Source organism: Centruroides vittatus, unplaced genomic scaffold (assembly GCF_030686945.1).
Source record: "Centruroides vittatus isolate TY-2023 unplaced genomic scaffold, ASM3068694v2 scaffold_1319, whole genome shotgun sequence".
NCBI lineage: Eukaryota > Metazoa > Arthropoda > Arachnida > Scorpiones > Buthidae > Centruroides > Centruroides vittatus.
The window spans coordinates 226,365-243,360 of NW_027122674.1; the positions used below are offsets into that span (position 1 = coordinate 226,365).

Here is a 16,996-nt window from a genome sequence, read left to right on the forward strand (position 1 = left end):
GCACACATTGTCCTGCAAAAATTACTGGCATTTTAAACTTTAAGGAAAAATCTTGTAAAATCGACAACATAATTTGTTCATGTAAAGCTGGACAGTCGGGAACCTTTTTTTTGCCAATTCTTAACAGTCAAATCCACTCTCCATCAATTAAAACTTAAATCCTGCCCCGATTTGATTTTGGAATTTCAATCTGAAATTCAATTCAAAAGCTTTGCTTTTCCCATTGCTACTCATCTTTACTCCTGACGATATACAAGAATGATTCAAAAGACCCAGATAATATACTTATGTTTTTAAATACAAGAGGATAAGCATCCGGTAAAAAATGCAAATACATGGTTCACAAAAATTATTTGCAAAAACACAAAGAAACTTTCGCTCGCACGTATAGGATGACCTAGGAATTTGAAGCTGTGATAAATGAATAAAAACCTCGTCATATATGCGAGTAAATATGGCATTTCTCCCAAATAAAAATTTAACTGTAGAATTTTGTTGGATGGCAATTTTATGAAATTAATTTGAAGACAGTCTGTCCAAAACTGGAAACCACCATTTATTTACTTCTAGTGTTCCAGAATACAAACATTTGATGATTCAACCTTTCTTTTTAGGCTGCTTGGCCATCAAGTTCAAGTTAAAAAAATCCTTTAAAAAAACAGAAAAATATCCAATTAAAGTTACAAAGTTAAAATTGAAACTGGTGGATCTTACAGACATCTTTGCTTTCTTTCCATCCTTACCACTCAAACATATTTGAGTTTTATACCTACTGAGGAAAAGGCACTGTTAAATGTACATTTTCTTTGTCTTTGCAAAGATTTGTCATGAGGGGAAAGCTAAGAAAATCTACATTTACCAGCACCTTATCAAATGTGTTTTTAAAGGATTTTTTTAACTTGAACACAACAGCCAAGCAGCCTAAAAAGAACGGTCGGTTAGTCAAATGCTTGTATTCTGGAACACTAGAAGTAAATAAATGGTGGTTCCTGATTTTGGACAGACTATGTCTTCAAATTAAAGATAATTTAAGTAAGTTCAAAATGGTTCTGCTGCAATCAGGTTATATCCCAAAAGCAAATGATGCATGAAGTGCGATATAAATACCTGGTACCAGTAACAACAACTTTCTACTATAGATACTATCATTTTGAGGTTTTTTGCAATAACATGTAAGTTAAAATTTGATTATTTTAGTAAGATGGATTGCTTTACTGCAGTATTTTGTTTTCAGTTTATAGCTCGCAATGGGCATTAAATCAATTTATCACCCATGGGCTATAAAGCACAGATATATGGTATAAATCATCAATAGAATAATAATTACAATTTAAAAACACTATCAGCCATATAATCATCTAAGCCCAAATTACTCTAATGATTACCTGCTAAAGCCAGATTTATCAGTTAGCTAATCAAATAGATATAATTACAATAATTATAAGGCCATTATAATACCTATGTAATTAGTTAGCCAAGTTCTATCAATAAATATGGTTTTATCATATAAACACTATATTAAAATTATAATGTTTCAAATGATATAGCCAAACAAACTCAAAAAACATTTAATCCAAAATAAATACTTCAATAAATCATTCATTTTGTTTATTTTTATTTCACCTTCAGAAATTTAAACCTGTCCTATTAAAAATTAATAATAATAATAATAATAATAATATATTATTAAAAATTTCTGAGGAAGTGAAAGCTGCTTACCTTGAGTTGTCACTTTAAGATAAAGGGCTAAATCTTCAATACATTTTTTTGCAGAAAGATAATGCTTAACATCATCTTTTGGAACAAAAGGAATAACATTTGGTACTTTTTCTGGCACACTTCCTCCTACAAGTTGAAGAAGAGCATGATTCTCAGGAAGTTGATTAATATCTGTACTAATATTTGTTTGATCAAATGGACATTGCTTTCTTTGAAGTTTTGACAGACAATTCTTGCACATAGTATGACCACATCCCAGACTGATTGGCCGTCGTAAATTTACTTCAAATTCATTATAACAAATAGGACAAGAAAGAAATTCTGTCCATTGAGGAGACTGTACTGGCATTTTTAAATTCTTTTGTATCTCATCTTTTAAATATAATTTTTTTAGTATTCACAGAATGACTAAAAGTTATCTTCATAATATATTTTTCTGTTTGGGAAAAATTGTGTGTGTTAAATTAATATTAAATATAAAAAATTAACAAAAACAAAGAAACAATATAATATAACAATAATAATAATGTAATATATTAAATTAATACTATGCTTAATTATGCTTAACTGAAATTATAAATTAATACTAATTAAAATTTTATATATATTATTATTAATTAACTGTAAATTTTTTTATTGTAAAAATTCTTGAAATCCTTTTCACTTTTGAAGTTTTTAAAGGATTTAATAATTCTTAAATCAGAACCATCATCATCATATTCCATACTTTAAGAACATTAATATTCTTAAAATATGAATTTAATGATGAGACTTTGATGTCTTGAAAAATATTTAATCCAGAATAAAATGCAAAATCATTGAATGTTTTTTTTTTTTAAATAAACAAACCATAAAAATGATTAAAATACAAACATAGGTACTCCTCACTTTACGACTGAGTTCTGTTCCGACAACTCATCGTTAAGCGAACTGGTCGATAAGTGAGGAGCTTGCGCCGGGAATATAGGATCGTTGTAAAATTATCCAAATTATGCAACAAACTTCAAATTTATTCATAAAAAGACTACTATAGTACGCGCAAGCCTATTATAGTACGCTTAGTGTACATGTCACCATTCGCCACTGACTGACACTCAAGCTGAGAAAGGGGATTCCCCGAATTGCAGGTCAAAGCTCGATTGGTCGTAAGTGCGAGTGGTCGTTAAGCAGATAGGTCGTAAAATGAGGAGTACCTGTATACACATATATATCAAAATATTACAAATTAAACAAAAATTAGATGGGAGCCAGGCAAATACAAATTGAATGTTATACAGTAATTCACAAAATATTATAAACCAAATACAACCAATAAAGATATACCTTGAACACAAACCAGGATTAAGTGTTAAAAGCTCAATCTGTGTTTACTTGGCTCCCATCTAAATTTATTTACGTTTAATTTGTAATATTTTGACCTATATATGTATCTCTGTATTTTAATCATCTATGATATATAATTTAAAAACTGCATTATAATTATAATTTGAAAACTGTTCTAAAATCTGATTAAGTATGGAATACTGCATCAGAGCACACATGAAATGTTCCATTTTTGAAAGTTTTGTAACTTATTCAATTTATAGAATGGCTCTCTTACCTGATGAAGGCCATAAATATGGCTGAAAATATTTGTGTTTACATTAAAATTTGTGTGCTAGAGTATGTATTGATTGCTGTGTTTTTGCTTTCTATCAAAAATTCCAGCTTTTGTGTGAGTTTAAATATTGTCCACTGAGCATTTGTGAGATCAAGTGGGACACTACCATCTATGAGTACAATGAATCGAGAGCAGCAGCTGCAACATTCTGTTGCAAGATAAGATAATCTATGGTTCCTAGATGTTATGTTCAATCACTACTCTCCTTCTGAATTCATACACTTCTTCCTGTGATGCTTCCACTGTTGGAAGTATTTTTCAATTAGAGATCTCCATCAACTGCTTTATCACATTAGTCTTGATCACCTCTTTGTCCTGAAATAACTTTCCTTTGAACAGCATCTTCAATTTGGAAAAGAGTCAAAAGTCAGCCAGAGCCATGTTTGGGAGTAAGGAGGCTGCTAAACTGTGCAATACCATATTTTTCAAAAAATGTCTATATGAGATACAATCCATAAGCAGTAGTATTGTCGTGATGAATAAATAAGTTTCAGACTGCAGAGTTGTGGTCTCTTGCACTTAACAGCATCTCAAAGGTGATGTAAAACAGTCAGGTAGTACTCCTTTGCTACAGTTTGTACATACAGGGCATATTCATAATGGACTATGCCCTGGTGGTCAAAAAAAAAAAAAAAAACAACAACATAACCTTCACATTGCTACATGATTGCCATGCCTTCTTTGACTACAGAGACTTTAGCATTTTTCACTGGGATGATTGTGTCCATGTCTCAAGGTCATACCTGTAACCCAGGTATAATCTTTATGAAATCAGGATCTGTCACATTCCACCTTTTTCACTTAATCACTAATGCAATGATAAAAGCATGAGCACACAACTATCACAGCTGACAAATAGTGACTGCAGGGTAGGACAGACTAGCCAAAATTCACACATTCAGTAGGTTCCAAGATCACATGACAATATAGTATTCTCCCCAGTTTGCAAATACTTGCGAAGAGAACAAAATAAAGTCAGATACTTTTTGATCAGATCTTGTATTTTCAGAACCAAACATTTCTCCAAAAATTATTGCATACTAGCATACAAAATAAAGCAAAAATTTACAAGCTAATAATTATTACTACACAGTTTTAAATACTTAAATCAGAAAATGAACATCACCTTAATGCCAGGGTTGAAATCAACACTAAATCTGGAACATGTTACTGGCATAAATTGTGAAAAAATCTTTCTTTGCTTTTTGATGCATTCCATTGGTTTTACCTGGGAAGAACTATTTTAAAAAGTTCAAAAACATTTGTGAAGAAAGATCTTCTCACAATTTACACTGGTAACAGGTTCTGGATTTAGCGTTAAATTAAATCATATAAATAATTGAACATATAATTTGCTACCCAACACTACATAAATTAATGTAAAAATTTTAAAATAAAAAAAACTGCTTTAAATTAAAGTACATATCATCATAGGACAACATATATAATTGAGTTCTCCCAAAGAACAGTATCCCAAGTCTGAATATCCACATTTTATAGAAGATGGACTTTTTAAACAGTGTTCTTTAGTTACTCTATATTAGCCTGTTACCAAGGAACCAGATTGCTAAGGCAAAATTGGCCAAAGAAAATAAAAATAATAAAACATCCTTAATTTCCAATAATTGTATTTTACTTTTTGAAAATAATTAAGTAATTAAATGTGTGAAGTCCAAGCCCTCAGATCTTTCAATTAAAATTACACTATGCCTATATTTAAAAGGGGCAGCAAATAACTGTCTTTTCCAGGGCAGCATAATTGCTAGGTTGGCCCGTTGTTATCCACAGTGATTTATAGACCACCTATGATGTGTTATTAAGCAAATTTACATAATGTGTGGTCTACTGAGATATTTGTTCTTTTCAGGATGTTGTTCTAATTAATGATCAATTAAATAAGATATTCTAATGCATTTTATTTCAGTATATCATCTAAATAACAATGATGATTTAGAATGGAAATGTAACCATATTTTGTCTCATTTTGTATATTGTGGTGTTGCCAGCACCCATGGAACCCATGGTCACTTCCTTCCTCTTTCCTATCTATCTAACTTCCTCTTGCTGCTTATCACCTTACCTTCGAACCTTCTTTTCGTTTCCTATCTAAATGGGCTAAGTCAGCTAAACGACTGACAGCTCTCTCACCCTCTTTTACAAATACAAAAACAAATACAAATGTCTTTATCTGATCATTATCAATAGCAGATGGTTCTCCAGAGCATTCCACATCTTCCAGAGAAAAATTACTGCTTTGAAATAAGAAAACCACTTATGTACTGTACAGTACATTGCTTGCACCAACAGCATCATCTCCATAAATAGTACACATCTTTTTTTAAGTGTGTGCAGTATTTTTACTCTTGCAATACAGGTACTCCTCACTTTACGACCTATCTGCTTAACGACCACTCGCACTTACGACCAATCGAGTTTCAACCTGCAATTCGGGGAATCCCCTTTCTCAGCTTGAGTGTCAATCAGTGATGAATGGTGACATGAGCACTAAGCGTACCATAATAGGCTTGCACGTACTATAATAGGCTAATAGCACACTATAATAGTCTTTTTTATGAATAAATTTGAAGTTTTTTGCATAATTTATATAATTTTACAACGATCCTATATTCCCGGTGCAAGCTCCTTATTTATCGACCAATTTGCTTAATGACGTAGTCATCAGAACGGAACTCGGTCATAAAGTGAGGAGTACCTGTAGTAGAAAAGCATTAAGTGTCAGAAATGCACTTTCTTACAATAGCAAAACACCTTGAAGAACAAAAAAAATTTCAGTAAATAATTATTGAAAGAAGGACTAATGTTTTCCATCCTTTTTGCAGATCTAAAAAAGATCTGTATAAAGGATGATTTGAAAATTATTTAAGGCATTTAGTGCATGTTATAGATTATTATTATTCTTATTTTTATGCTATCAGTGTCTTACACAAAATTTAAAATTATAAATGCATTTGAAAAATGAAACAGATTAAAAATGCAACAATATTCAAAATATATCGATCACAATGTTATTCTGATTCAAAACCTTTGACCTGAAGAAGTTTGACCTATGAGACATTGATACCATAAAAATAAAAAATAATAATAATAATAATAATCTATAACATGCACTAAATGCCTTAAATAATTTTCAAATGCATTTTTTATGGAATATTCTCTGCATAATTTTGCTTTAATAGTTGTTATAATTGCATTGGGTTGCAGTTTTAAAGTATTGCCTGCTATGTATAAGACAACAGTTTCTCATCTTATAAATGAATACTCTACCCCTTCTTTTCGGCTTTATAAATTTCTAGTACCTCAAAAACCCTGATGTTATCAAATTGCCTAGTTCACCTAATGATGGATGCCTTCTGTAGATCAGCCTGGATTTCATTATCCAAGGCATAAATGGGCAGGGCAATGGTGTGTTTCTTCTTGTTGATATCATAGTTATGTTCCACCAATCATTATTGAAGAAAACAGATAGTAGAACCAATGTCTTCTAAGCCATGGTGGAATGTCTTGTCCTTTATCAGAATCAAATATACCCTCCAGTAACTGGACGTGGTTGACTCCTGCATAATAGGTCACATATAGTGAGGTTGGGTATGTATGCTATCTTGGTGTTTTTATGACTCACTATTTCTGTGTATATATTCTTCATAATATGTTTATAACCCACCACTATAAGGCAAGTGTTAAGTATCATATTTATTATGTCTGTTACTACTTCCCTCTCTTCAGTGTTAACAACTTCATTATTTCTGTTCTTATACACATTGTCTAACTTTCAGATAAGGTCTATTTTGTAACTGTGTTTGGTTGCAATATTCTATAAGCGGGATAATTCACTTAACATGTCTGTGTAGTAAATGCAATGTGTGAATGCTCTTTTCTTGAGAGATCTAAAAGCAGCAATTTTATAAGCATAAGGATTGCAAGAGGTTGCCAGTATAAGTAATGGCAGGTGGTCAGGTTTGTAATATATATTTGTGTTAATGTTGCCCTTCTGAAGATCTGAAGATCCTTCTGATAGTAAATGTAGAGAGCTTGTGCATTATTGGACTTGATGAGACTCAGACCAAAAGGGTTGTTGTTCATGCTTTCTATAAACATTTCTATATCCTATTTATTTCTCTTGATGATGAAAACATCATTCACATATCTTTTGTAAATGTGAATGTGAGGAAGGAATGATGGTAATACTTTTAACTCCCAATATACATATACTACCATCTCACAAAGATCCCCCAAAGTGGGCTGCCCATGGATACTCCTTGCTTTTGTACATAAGTGGTGTTATATTGAAAAAAGGAGAAATAACAAATCATGTGTACAAGATTCAAGATATGCTGGTGGTGTGTGGATTCTTTAATAGTTTGAAAAAGCTAATCCCTCAGTGTCCAAAAACCCCATTGCAGTTTGATTAATGGATAAAGGAATAGTTATGTAAGAATCCTTGTGTATCTGTTTCATTTCTTCAAATAACTTTTCCAAGCTAGGTACTATACAGATATTCTCATAGATGCTCAAAGCCAAATGATAGCCATAATACATCAGGCTGTTTTTTCCACTATTAATAATAATTAAATACAAAAAATAGCCCGACGCATTATGACAATTGTTTGGCTTTGATTAACAATTGGATTTTGAGATGTTCTCTAACAAGAGGACAGCATGACATAGGGGTTATCAATTTTGATCAAACTTGGTGAATACATAGTGCCAATGACTGACATGTGCCAAGCAGAAAGCACACTACTCAAATTTAAACATGAAAATTAAAGTTGAAAATTGCATAATTCCTTAAAACCTTTAGAATTCCTATTACTTGCAGGATGGCCAGTAGCTCAATGGGGGTGTGCTACCAGCCATTGGCCACTCTGTAAATTTAAAATTATAGTTTTATCAAGAAAAAAAATATCATATTGATACCAACAGGATTCAAAACACCAACCTTATGACTATGGAACTGGATTGCCCCCACCAAACCATTGGCCACTCTGCACAAAGAAATTCTAAAGATTTTAAATGATTGTTCAATTTTCAACTTTAATTTTCTCTATGTTTTTTCTTAGCATAAGGTTGCTGTTAAGAACAAATCACACAGGAACACTTTTAGTAGAAAAAGGTTGGTTTATTGATAGGAACTGATATGCATTTTGGGCTTAATGCCCCTCTTCAGTCCTATTATAACAGATTTATCAGCAAAATTATTAGAGTTACATATTTATCAATTGTATTGAAATATTTAGGATACGCATACACAGGTTTATACAATAAAACGTAATTACTTGAAATTATAGTGACAGTTAAAACATCACTCATGAGAAGACATAGGTGAAAAAAGGGGAGGAAAATGGAGCTAAAAGAATTTTAGCTCCACCCTTATACACATTAGAACAGTATAACAAGATGTGCTAGAATAAAAAGAGGGTAAACTTAAATCTAAAATTAAGTACATAATTAAAAGGTGAAATTTTTATAAAATTAATAACAGAATACCTGTAGGGTGCAAAATAATTTCAATGAAATGTACAGAGAAAAAACTTAGACCAGATAGCAGAGGTTAAAAAGATGTATTCCCTGTATCATACACTGAGTGTTTGGTGTGTGTTGACCTACACAATGTGATACGATGGAGGGAGGTAGTACATCTTAAAGGGCTTTGCTACTTAGTTAGGAATGGTTGCCAGATGTCATTGATGACTGCACTTGTATTTAGGTTCATTCTGTGTATTTCATTAGTTTCAATAATTTCAATGTGTTCATAAAATTTTCTTTTAATAATATTTTTTTCTTTTTTAAGAATTTTGACGCTGTCGAGTGAGATCTCGCAGCCAGCTTGATTGCAATGAGTGGGCAACTGCTGAGTTGGTGTAATCATACTTCACTGCTCTTATATGCTCTTTTACACAGGTTTTTAACACTCTGCTAGTTTCACCTATGTAATAGTACTTTGGGTGACACGTACAAGCAAAGCTGTAAACGAGATTATTATTTAATAAAACGTCAGTATTACTATTAGTTTGTTCTTTGGTTTTTAAGAAATTTTTGATTTTATTGTTTAGTGTGGGTGCTAAAATGATATTATACATTGTTAGTATTCTTTGGATGTTTTCAAAAATAGTAGGGGTATAATCTAATTTTTTGTAAATTATTTGTGTATTTGGTTTGGGTTGACCTGACGAGTGGTTCTGTAGCCATTTGTTGATAATTCTGTTTGGGTAGTTATTTAATTAAAAGGTGCAAAAAATTTGATCTATTTCTATGTTTTGGTTAGTAGTATAACTTGTACATGTTTTGATTTTGTTGACATACATATTGAATATGTTCTTTTTAATATACATGGGTGTGTTGGAGTGGTAATTTATTACTTTACTGACGTCACAAGGTTTTATATATTTTTTAAAGGTAATGAAATTATCATGTCTTAGCACAGTGATGTCTAAAAAATTAAGTTTGCTGTTATTTTCATTTTCTATTTCAAAACATATATTCTTCTGGATATTGTTGGCATATTGAAGTATGATTTGAGGGTTGGTTAATTGTTTGTTATAAACAACAAAGCAGTCATCAACATAACGGTTGTAGAACATTATATCCTGTAGTTTGTGGATAATATTATCGATGTTAATCATGTATAGTTCAATGAGTTTTGGACTGATCAAGAGCTCATAAAGATGCCATCTAATTGTCTAAAGAAACCATTATTACAGTAAAATAATTATTGACTAAAACAAATTCGACGAGTTGGGTTATCCATTTGTCACAGTTTAAGCTATTTAATGTATTTATTATAAACTTTTTTTGGATGGAGGAGTACATGATTTTTATATATCCAGGCTCAACATTCTCATATCTTTATTTATATTAAGAGTTTGGAGGTTTTTTTATGAACTAGTCAGAGTTTTTAATGCTATTAATTGAATTATCAAATATATTTAGTTTATTTTTAAGGAATTTCTCTAAGTTGTAGAGAACAAAATTTAATGTCAACCAGTGGGCAGTAAGATTCATTTAATTTATGGGTTTTTACTCTGATGTTGAGCCTGGGTTTTCTCCAGTTGTAATCAAGATTATTATTAACATCTTTAGTATTAATATAATTAGATTCTTTAAGTTTTTTAATTATTTTTACTAAACTTTAATATATGCTTAAAGTAGGATCTTCGGTTAAAGTGTGATATTGAGAAGAGGAGACTAAATTAAGTTTAACTTTATCATATTTTTCTTTTTCTATTATATCTATTTGTTTGGATTTATTGGCAGAGACTATAGTTAAATCGTTATCTGTTAAAAAATTTTTGTCTGCTATGAAATTTGATTTGTTTGATTTTATGATTATTAGTATGTTTATAATGATTTAAAATGTGCTTAAAATTAGCCCTGCCATGTTCTCTCTTGTTAGTTTCTATTTTAATTATTTGCTATGAAATCATTATAATTAATTTTTGTTGGACCATTAAAGTTTAACCTTTGATTGAAAAATTTTTAACAAAATTAGGTATTATGCAAGTACTTTGATTTACAACTGACATTTCTTCCCAGTTTTTTTGTTCATTTATAGTTGGGTAATTTAGTCTTTTAACTAATTTATTATATTTTCTACAAGTATATGGGTTATCATAGTCGACTTTATAATTGTGTATACCTTTAACCTTTTTGATTTTAGATTTGAGTTTTTTAATTTTGTATCTTTTAAAATTAATTGTCAATTTTAAAATTAACTTATTTACTTTTTTAACATCATGGTTTTGTATTGATGATGAAATGGATTTAGATAGATTAGTGTTGGAAGTGCTAATTTCTCTAATAAAATAGTGTTTAGATACCAAGCATCTGTTAGTAACTTGTTCAGTTCTTCCATCTTTTTGGTGTTTGCTAGATCTTGGCTGGTCATAGTATTCTTAGATCTTGGTTGCTTGCTGTTCTCTCCACTATATGTATTTTCCTTTTTTCACCTACGTCTTCTCACGAGTGGTGTTGTTTTAACTGTAACTATAATCTCAGGTAATTATGTTTTATTATATAAACCTTTGTACGCGTATCCTAAATATTTCAATACAATTGGTAAATATGTAACTCTAATAATTTTGCTGATAAATCTGTTATAATAGGACTGAAGAGGGGCATTAAGCCCAAAATGCATATCCGTTCCTATTAATAAACCAACCTTTTTCCACTAAAAGTGTTCCTGTATGATTTGTTCTCAACAGTAACCTTATGCTAAGAAAATACATATAGTAAAGAGAACAGCAAGCAACCAAGATTTAATTTTCTCATTTAATATTGAGTAGTGCACTTTATTGCTTGATAAATGTCAGTCATTAAGGATGCACTATATAACCTCACTGAGTTTGATCAAAATCGTCATGCAGTCCTCTTTTGTTTTTTGAACAAATGAAATACAGTATGTTGAATGTTCCTTTATTAATAAAAATCAGTCTTAAAGATTTTATTTTATGTTTTTAGTAAAAATAATAATTCACAGAGGTAGGAACCATTACAGACCCCTAAATTTTCTCCAGGACTGGAAAAAATTTCTCAGCTCCTCCTCTCTTGATGGCCCTGGCTTACAAGTGATGTAAAAATGTACAATTTTTGTTATTTTAACAGTTCTGTGTCTGACATTTTCACATCCCACTTGCTTATCTGCTAGTTGGAAATCTGATAATAGAGTTGGTAATAATATCAGCATTACCACCTACAAGATCCTAGGCTGGATGCAATATACTATTGTCAGCTGAGCTCTCTAAAAGCATATGATTTCTGTCATGTCTTTAAAGTAATCAATCAAACAAAAAGTAAATAAATAAAATATAATTAATGTAAAAACAAGCAAATTTTAAGATTTTGATAATCAAGAAACATTTGAGATCTGATCAAGATGACTAAAGTTGAATTACCATAAATTACAAAATAACATTGAAATAACAAAAGAAGGCAACAAAAACACTTTCAAAAATGCATGCCTGTCAATACAACTCTTGCCTGTTAATTAATTAGAGCACACCCTATCAGGAACAGTTGTCTCTAAGAAGAAAATAAAAGGCAATTATAATGGCAGCTCCTCAACCATATTAGGGGGCCATTCAAATATAAAACCTGTATATAGCATTTTAATATACCTGTATAAAATAACAAATATACCTGTATATAGCATTTTAACTTTAGTCTAGGAGTTACTTAATACAGTGTCATTAGATTCTTCTTCTATGATAAATCAGTAAATTTCAATATTTTTTTTGTTGGTCTATTTTTAAAATTAGCCTTGTTTTGGCAGGAAATATGAATAATTAATGTACTATAAATCTGCTTTACAGAAATACACGATTTTAATATCGAGGCAGATCAAGCTTGACATGAGCATGGGAATGTCTAAAAATTGGTGACAAAATGTGAAGAAAAAGAATAAGTACTCAAAAATGACTTAAAATTGATGACATCATATTTGAATGACCCTATTATCTATTAACCTTGCTCCTGCTAATCTGGCACCCTTCTGTGCAAGAAATGGCCAGATTAGTGTGTAGTGTATAGTCAAAATTATGTATATGTATATATTTTTTTAATTGTTACACTTGTATGTAAAAATTAATTAACTGATTACCTTCACATACTTTTCTTCATAAAAAAGTTAGTTTAGTTTCAAAACATCAGTCAATTTACAAGAGCTATGAATTTGTTTTTTCTTCTTTTTAGATTTCTCATTCAACAGCAGTTACTTTTAAATGCAGAGATTATAACAATTTTTTTAAACTAAACAAATTAAGTTTTCAAATATAATTTATATTTATAGATTTAAATTAATTCTTTAATTTAGAAAATTAAAGAATTAATAAATTATTGACAGTCTACATACAATTAACAATAAAAAAAATAAATCCTTAAAAATCTACAAACAATATATTAAATTAGATCAACAATATATATTATAAAAAGAAAATTTTAGAAAAATTAAAATTACATATAATTCTATAACACCATCTGTATAAGTATCCAATCAAATACAGTAAACTCCCGATTATCTGGGCTAATGGTGGGGAGAGATGGCACAGATAATCAAAATACACGGATAATCCAAATTATAATTACAGTATTTATTTCTAAAATACAACATATTATACAGTTCTAAGGCAGACAATTATTTTAACATGTTCAATGCTTATTATTATTAAGAAAATCTGTGATTTTGGTTTGTTTGCAGGAATCTTTTAATGATTTAAACATCTAAATATGAACATGTGCACACTTATAGGATGCGTAAACATGAAAGTGAGCAACTATTTAAAAAATACATACACACACAATTATTTTTTTAAAATTAAATTCATGCACGGATAATCCGCACACGGATAATCGGGAGTTTATTGTACATTTAAACCTTATGCACATACTTTAAAATACAAAGTAAATAACAACGAACAAAAACAATTAACAATCATAAATAACAACAAATCTAAATTACATAAACAAACATAAAATAAACACTTTTAATAATATATATATCATTCAGCTAATGTTTTTAATCAGGTTTTAAGCTATAAAAGATACCCGTTTTGCATCTTTACTACCGATAATGTTAATTTATTAATATCACACTCAACTCAGAAAATAAATAAGGATAAATAACGATAACGTATAAAAAAAACAATTACGATGCTAAATTGCATATACAAGTAGCCTCCACCTAAAAATATATATACTTTTCAATTCATTCCTAGTTTCCGAATTAAAATCCATACCACTAATAAGAATTACTACGGTGTATTCTGTATATATGTTTTATAAATTAAAATATGTGCATATGTTTACTCTTTTTTTTTTTTCAATTTTCTCTTGAGTGAAGTAATTATATTGCTGTATAATTATTTATGTAAAAAAGTTAGGTGAACTTTTGCAAATTGAATAAATTCAATAAAGATTACTGTACATAAAAACAAGAGTTTTATAATTAAAATTCTTCACAAACAATTGTATGGACGTAGGTTAAAAATCAATAAAAAACAGCTGGAATGATCATTGTCAAAGTTGTGGAAAATATCACGGGTTAACCGATTTTTGCGCATAAAACGACAGTAATTAAACAATTCGTAATGTTCGAATGAATTAATAAGGCTTATAAGGTTAAATAGAAAGAATTGGAAATCTTACCTTTATAGATCAATCGTCGTCCATGGAATTAGGACAAATACTCTCAATATTGTTATAGGATGTAGTCTTATATTTTGAAATTGAATATGTCAACTACTAAGTTTATACACTTTTCGGTGGATACATCGTCGATGTTTCCACATCTTTGAGTCGACTTAAGTCTTTAAAACGTAACACATAATACACAGTCTTTACAAGTATACAGTACTTAAGTTTGACATTTGAGGCACTCGAATAACGTAAATCACGCACAAGGAAAATAATTATCGTCCTCTGTACTACGATCCATCTTGTTTTTATCAAATTTTCGCATGCAAACATTTATCACCGAGCTCAGTGATAGCCGCCATTTTAATTTCGTCGAAATTTTCGTCTAGAGTTGGCAAAAACGACCACCGAAAATGGACGAGAGGCTGGCGACGCTTTGTTTCGCCAATTGATCGATAACATTATCCGTAATTAAAATAAAACGGGGGGAAAAAACTAGTTGCATTTTTTACGCATTTATATTAGAAAATTGCATTATCCTCCGAGAATTCCGCAGTTAACCGCGGTCACGTGACGTTTAGTATATTTTGGTTGTAAAATTCCACAGTTTTGTGTACGCGACAAACGAAGTTAAATGTTATAATATTGTACGACATTAATACGAGCATAAAAATCTTAAACTGATGGATTTAATTAAACTTTGAATATGCCTATTCGAATATATAACGAGATTTATTGATTCGAATATACGAAGTGCGTGTTGTAACTTTTTCGAACGTAATTCCATTTCATATTTTCGGTTGTGTATGAAATGCAAAATAAAAATTATTATGACTACTATTATTTCGCTTAAAGTTTTGCGAATTATTTAAAATTGTGTGATGGCGAAACGGAAAATATCAGAAGAAGAGTTTTGGAGCCGAAAGGGCCGAAAATAGCTTTTTTTTTTTTTTTTTTTTTTAATAAATAACGTAAACTTAGATAAAAGGAAAAAAATACTTAGATAATGTTATTTATTTATTAAAAAACAAAATTAATGAAATAGCGTTTTTAAGTTTGGTTGAAAAATAAGATAAAATCATATATATATATATATATATATATATATATATATATATATATATATGTTTTTTAAACACTTCTGCGTTATTTATTACTCGAAATAATAAAGATAATTTATAGTTTGTTTTTGACATAGATCTAGAAGACATAGAAGAAGAATTAATAAAACATCTATTACACGTAAGGAGTGTTTTCGTGTGTCGGTCAATTTTCGTTTAATGGAAACGATTTCTATTACAGCGTCCAGCGTCCTCTCGTTTTTCGGTGTAAAGACTTCAAACTACCCCCGTTCCAGTTGTCTCCTGGCAGCGGCGCCCGCAGAATATGACAAAGAGGGGCACAAGCATGGGCGTAGCCAGGAAGGGGCATGGGTGGGCACGGCCCCCCAGTTAACCTGGTGCCCCTCCCAGAAAATTACAGCTTCTACTAGGCCCCTCCCATAACAAAATCCTGGCTACGCCAATGGGCACAAGCTATAAAAAAAAAAGGGGGCATCGTAGACACTAGTTAGAATGCATAGGCCGGATGGCCGAGCGGTCAAGGTGACAGCCTACCGCTCTGGAGGTCTCGGGTTCGAATCCGAACGGGTCAAGAAATCCCCAGGAATTTTTCGGGGGGTGGTCCGTTCGGATATGTCTGGCCCCGTCCCTCACCACCCGGTCACCCCATTGCGGGCCTGGCCGAATCCATAATGGACCTACTAAAAGAGGCCCTCTTAGTGCCCACAGGGCGGAAAGAGTTTAAAAAAAAAAAAAAAAAAGTTTAGAATGCATGACATATTACTAAAGCTAGGACATTTAATCAAAGCAACGCAATGCTTAGCTTATTACCTGTAATACTGTATTTCTATTTCTTACTTCTAGTTGAAACCAATCTGATATATTACATAATTATCTTCGCTGAATTAAACATCAATAAGAGATACATCGTTCTCATATCTGTCATTTTAGTTTTAATCGTATGTCTTATAATGGGTTACACATGTTCAACATTTACATCTACGGTATTTTATCATTTTTCTTTCAAAGCTACCGATTAGTTTCTTCTACTATATTGAATAACTTTTAATATTTTTCAGATGCAAACCTCGTTTCAAGATATCCGAAGACTTTCTGCATGCAACGAACAGAAACTGAAAGTTAGTTTTAGATTGCCTCTTTTATTTATTACTAGCTGCAAGAACCCGCTTCGCTAGGTTTTTTTTTTTTTTTTTCTTTGTTTGTACATTTATATGTAATATGGTTTATTTTAATGTAAAAGACATGCGTTAAAGGACTTTTTTTCCTAGCAGTGCTCGGGCAAAAGTAACAATAGCGAAGATTAAGATTATTATGTTACAGTTAACCTTACCCGTTTTCACAGAATGCAAGAATTAGGTCCCCCTGTTTCAAGAGACTAATTAGAGAACTT

At 30.8% G+C, this 16,996-nt stretch overlaps 1 protein-coding gene across 5 annotated transcripts in view; it reads right to left on the reverse strand.

Annotated features, from left to right (window-relative positions):
* The window catches only part of roq (roquin), a 108,312-nt gene extending 92,988 nt beyond the window's left edge, over positions 1-15,324 (reverse strand). For 2 of the 5 annotated variants that reach the window (XM_067284526.1, XM_067284525.1), the window contains exons 1-2: positions 14,537-15,322; positions 1,720-2,155 (exon numbers count right to left, since the gene is read on the reverse strand). In XM_067284526.1, coding sequence (XP_067140627.1) covers positions 1,720-2,068 — 349 coding nt within the window. In that variant the 5' untranslated portion in view covers positions 2,069-2,155; positions 14,537-15,322. Of the gene's footprint in view, positions 1-1,719; positions 2,156-14,536 lie in introns of those variants that run through there. The other 3 variants (XM_067284527.1, XM_067284524.1, XM_067284528.1) reach the window with 3 other exon arrangements.
* Between the last annotated feature and the right edge of the window lie 1,672 nt (positions 15,325-16,996).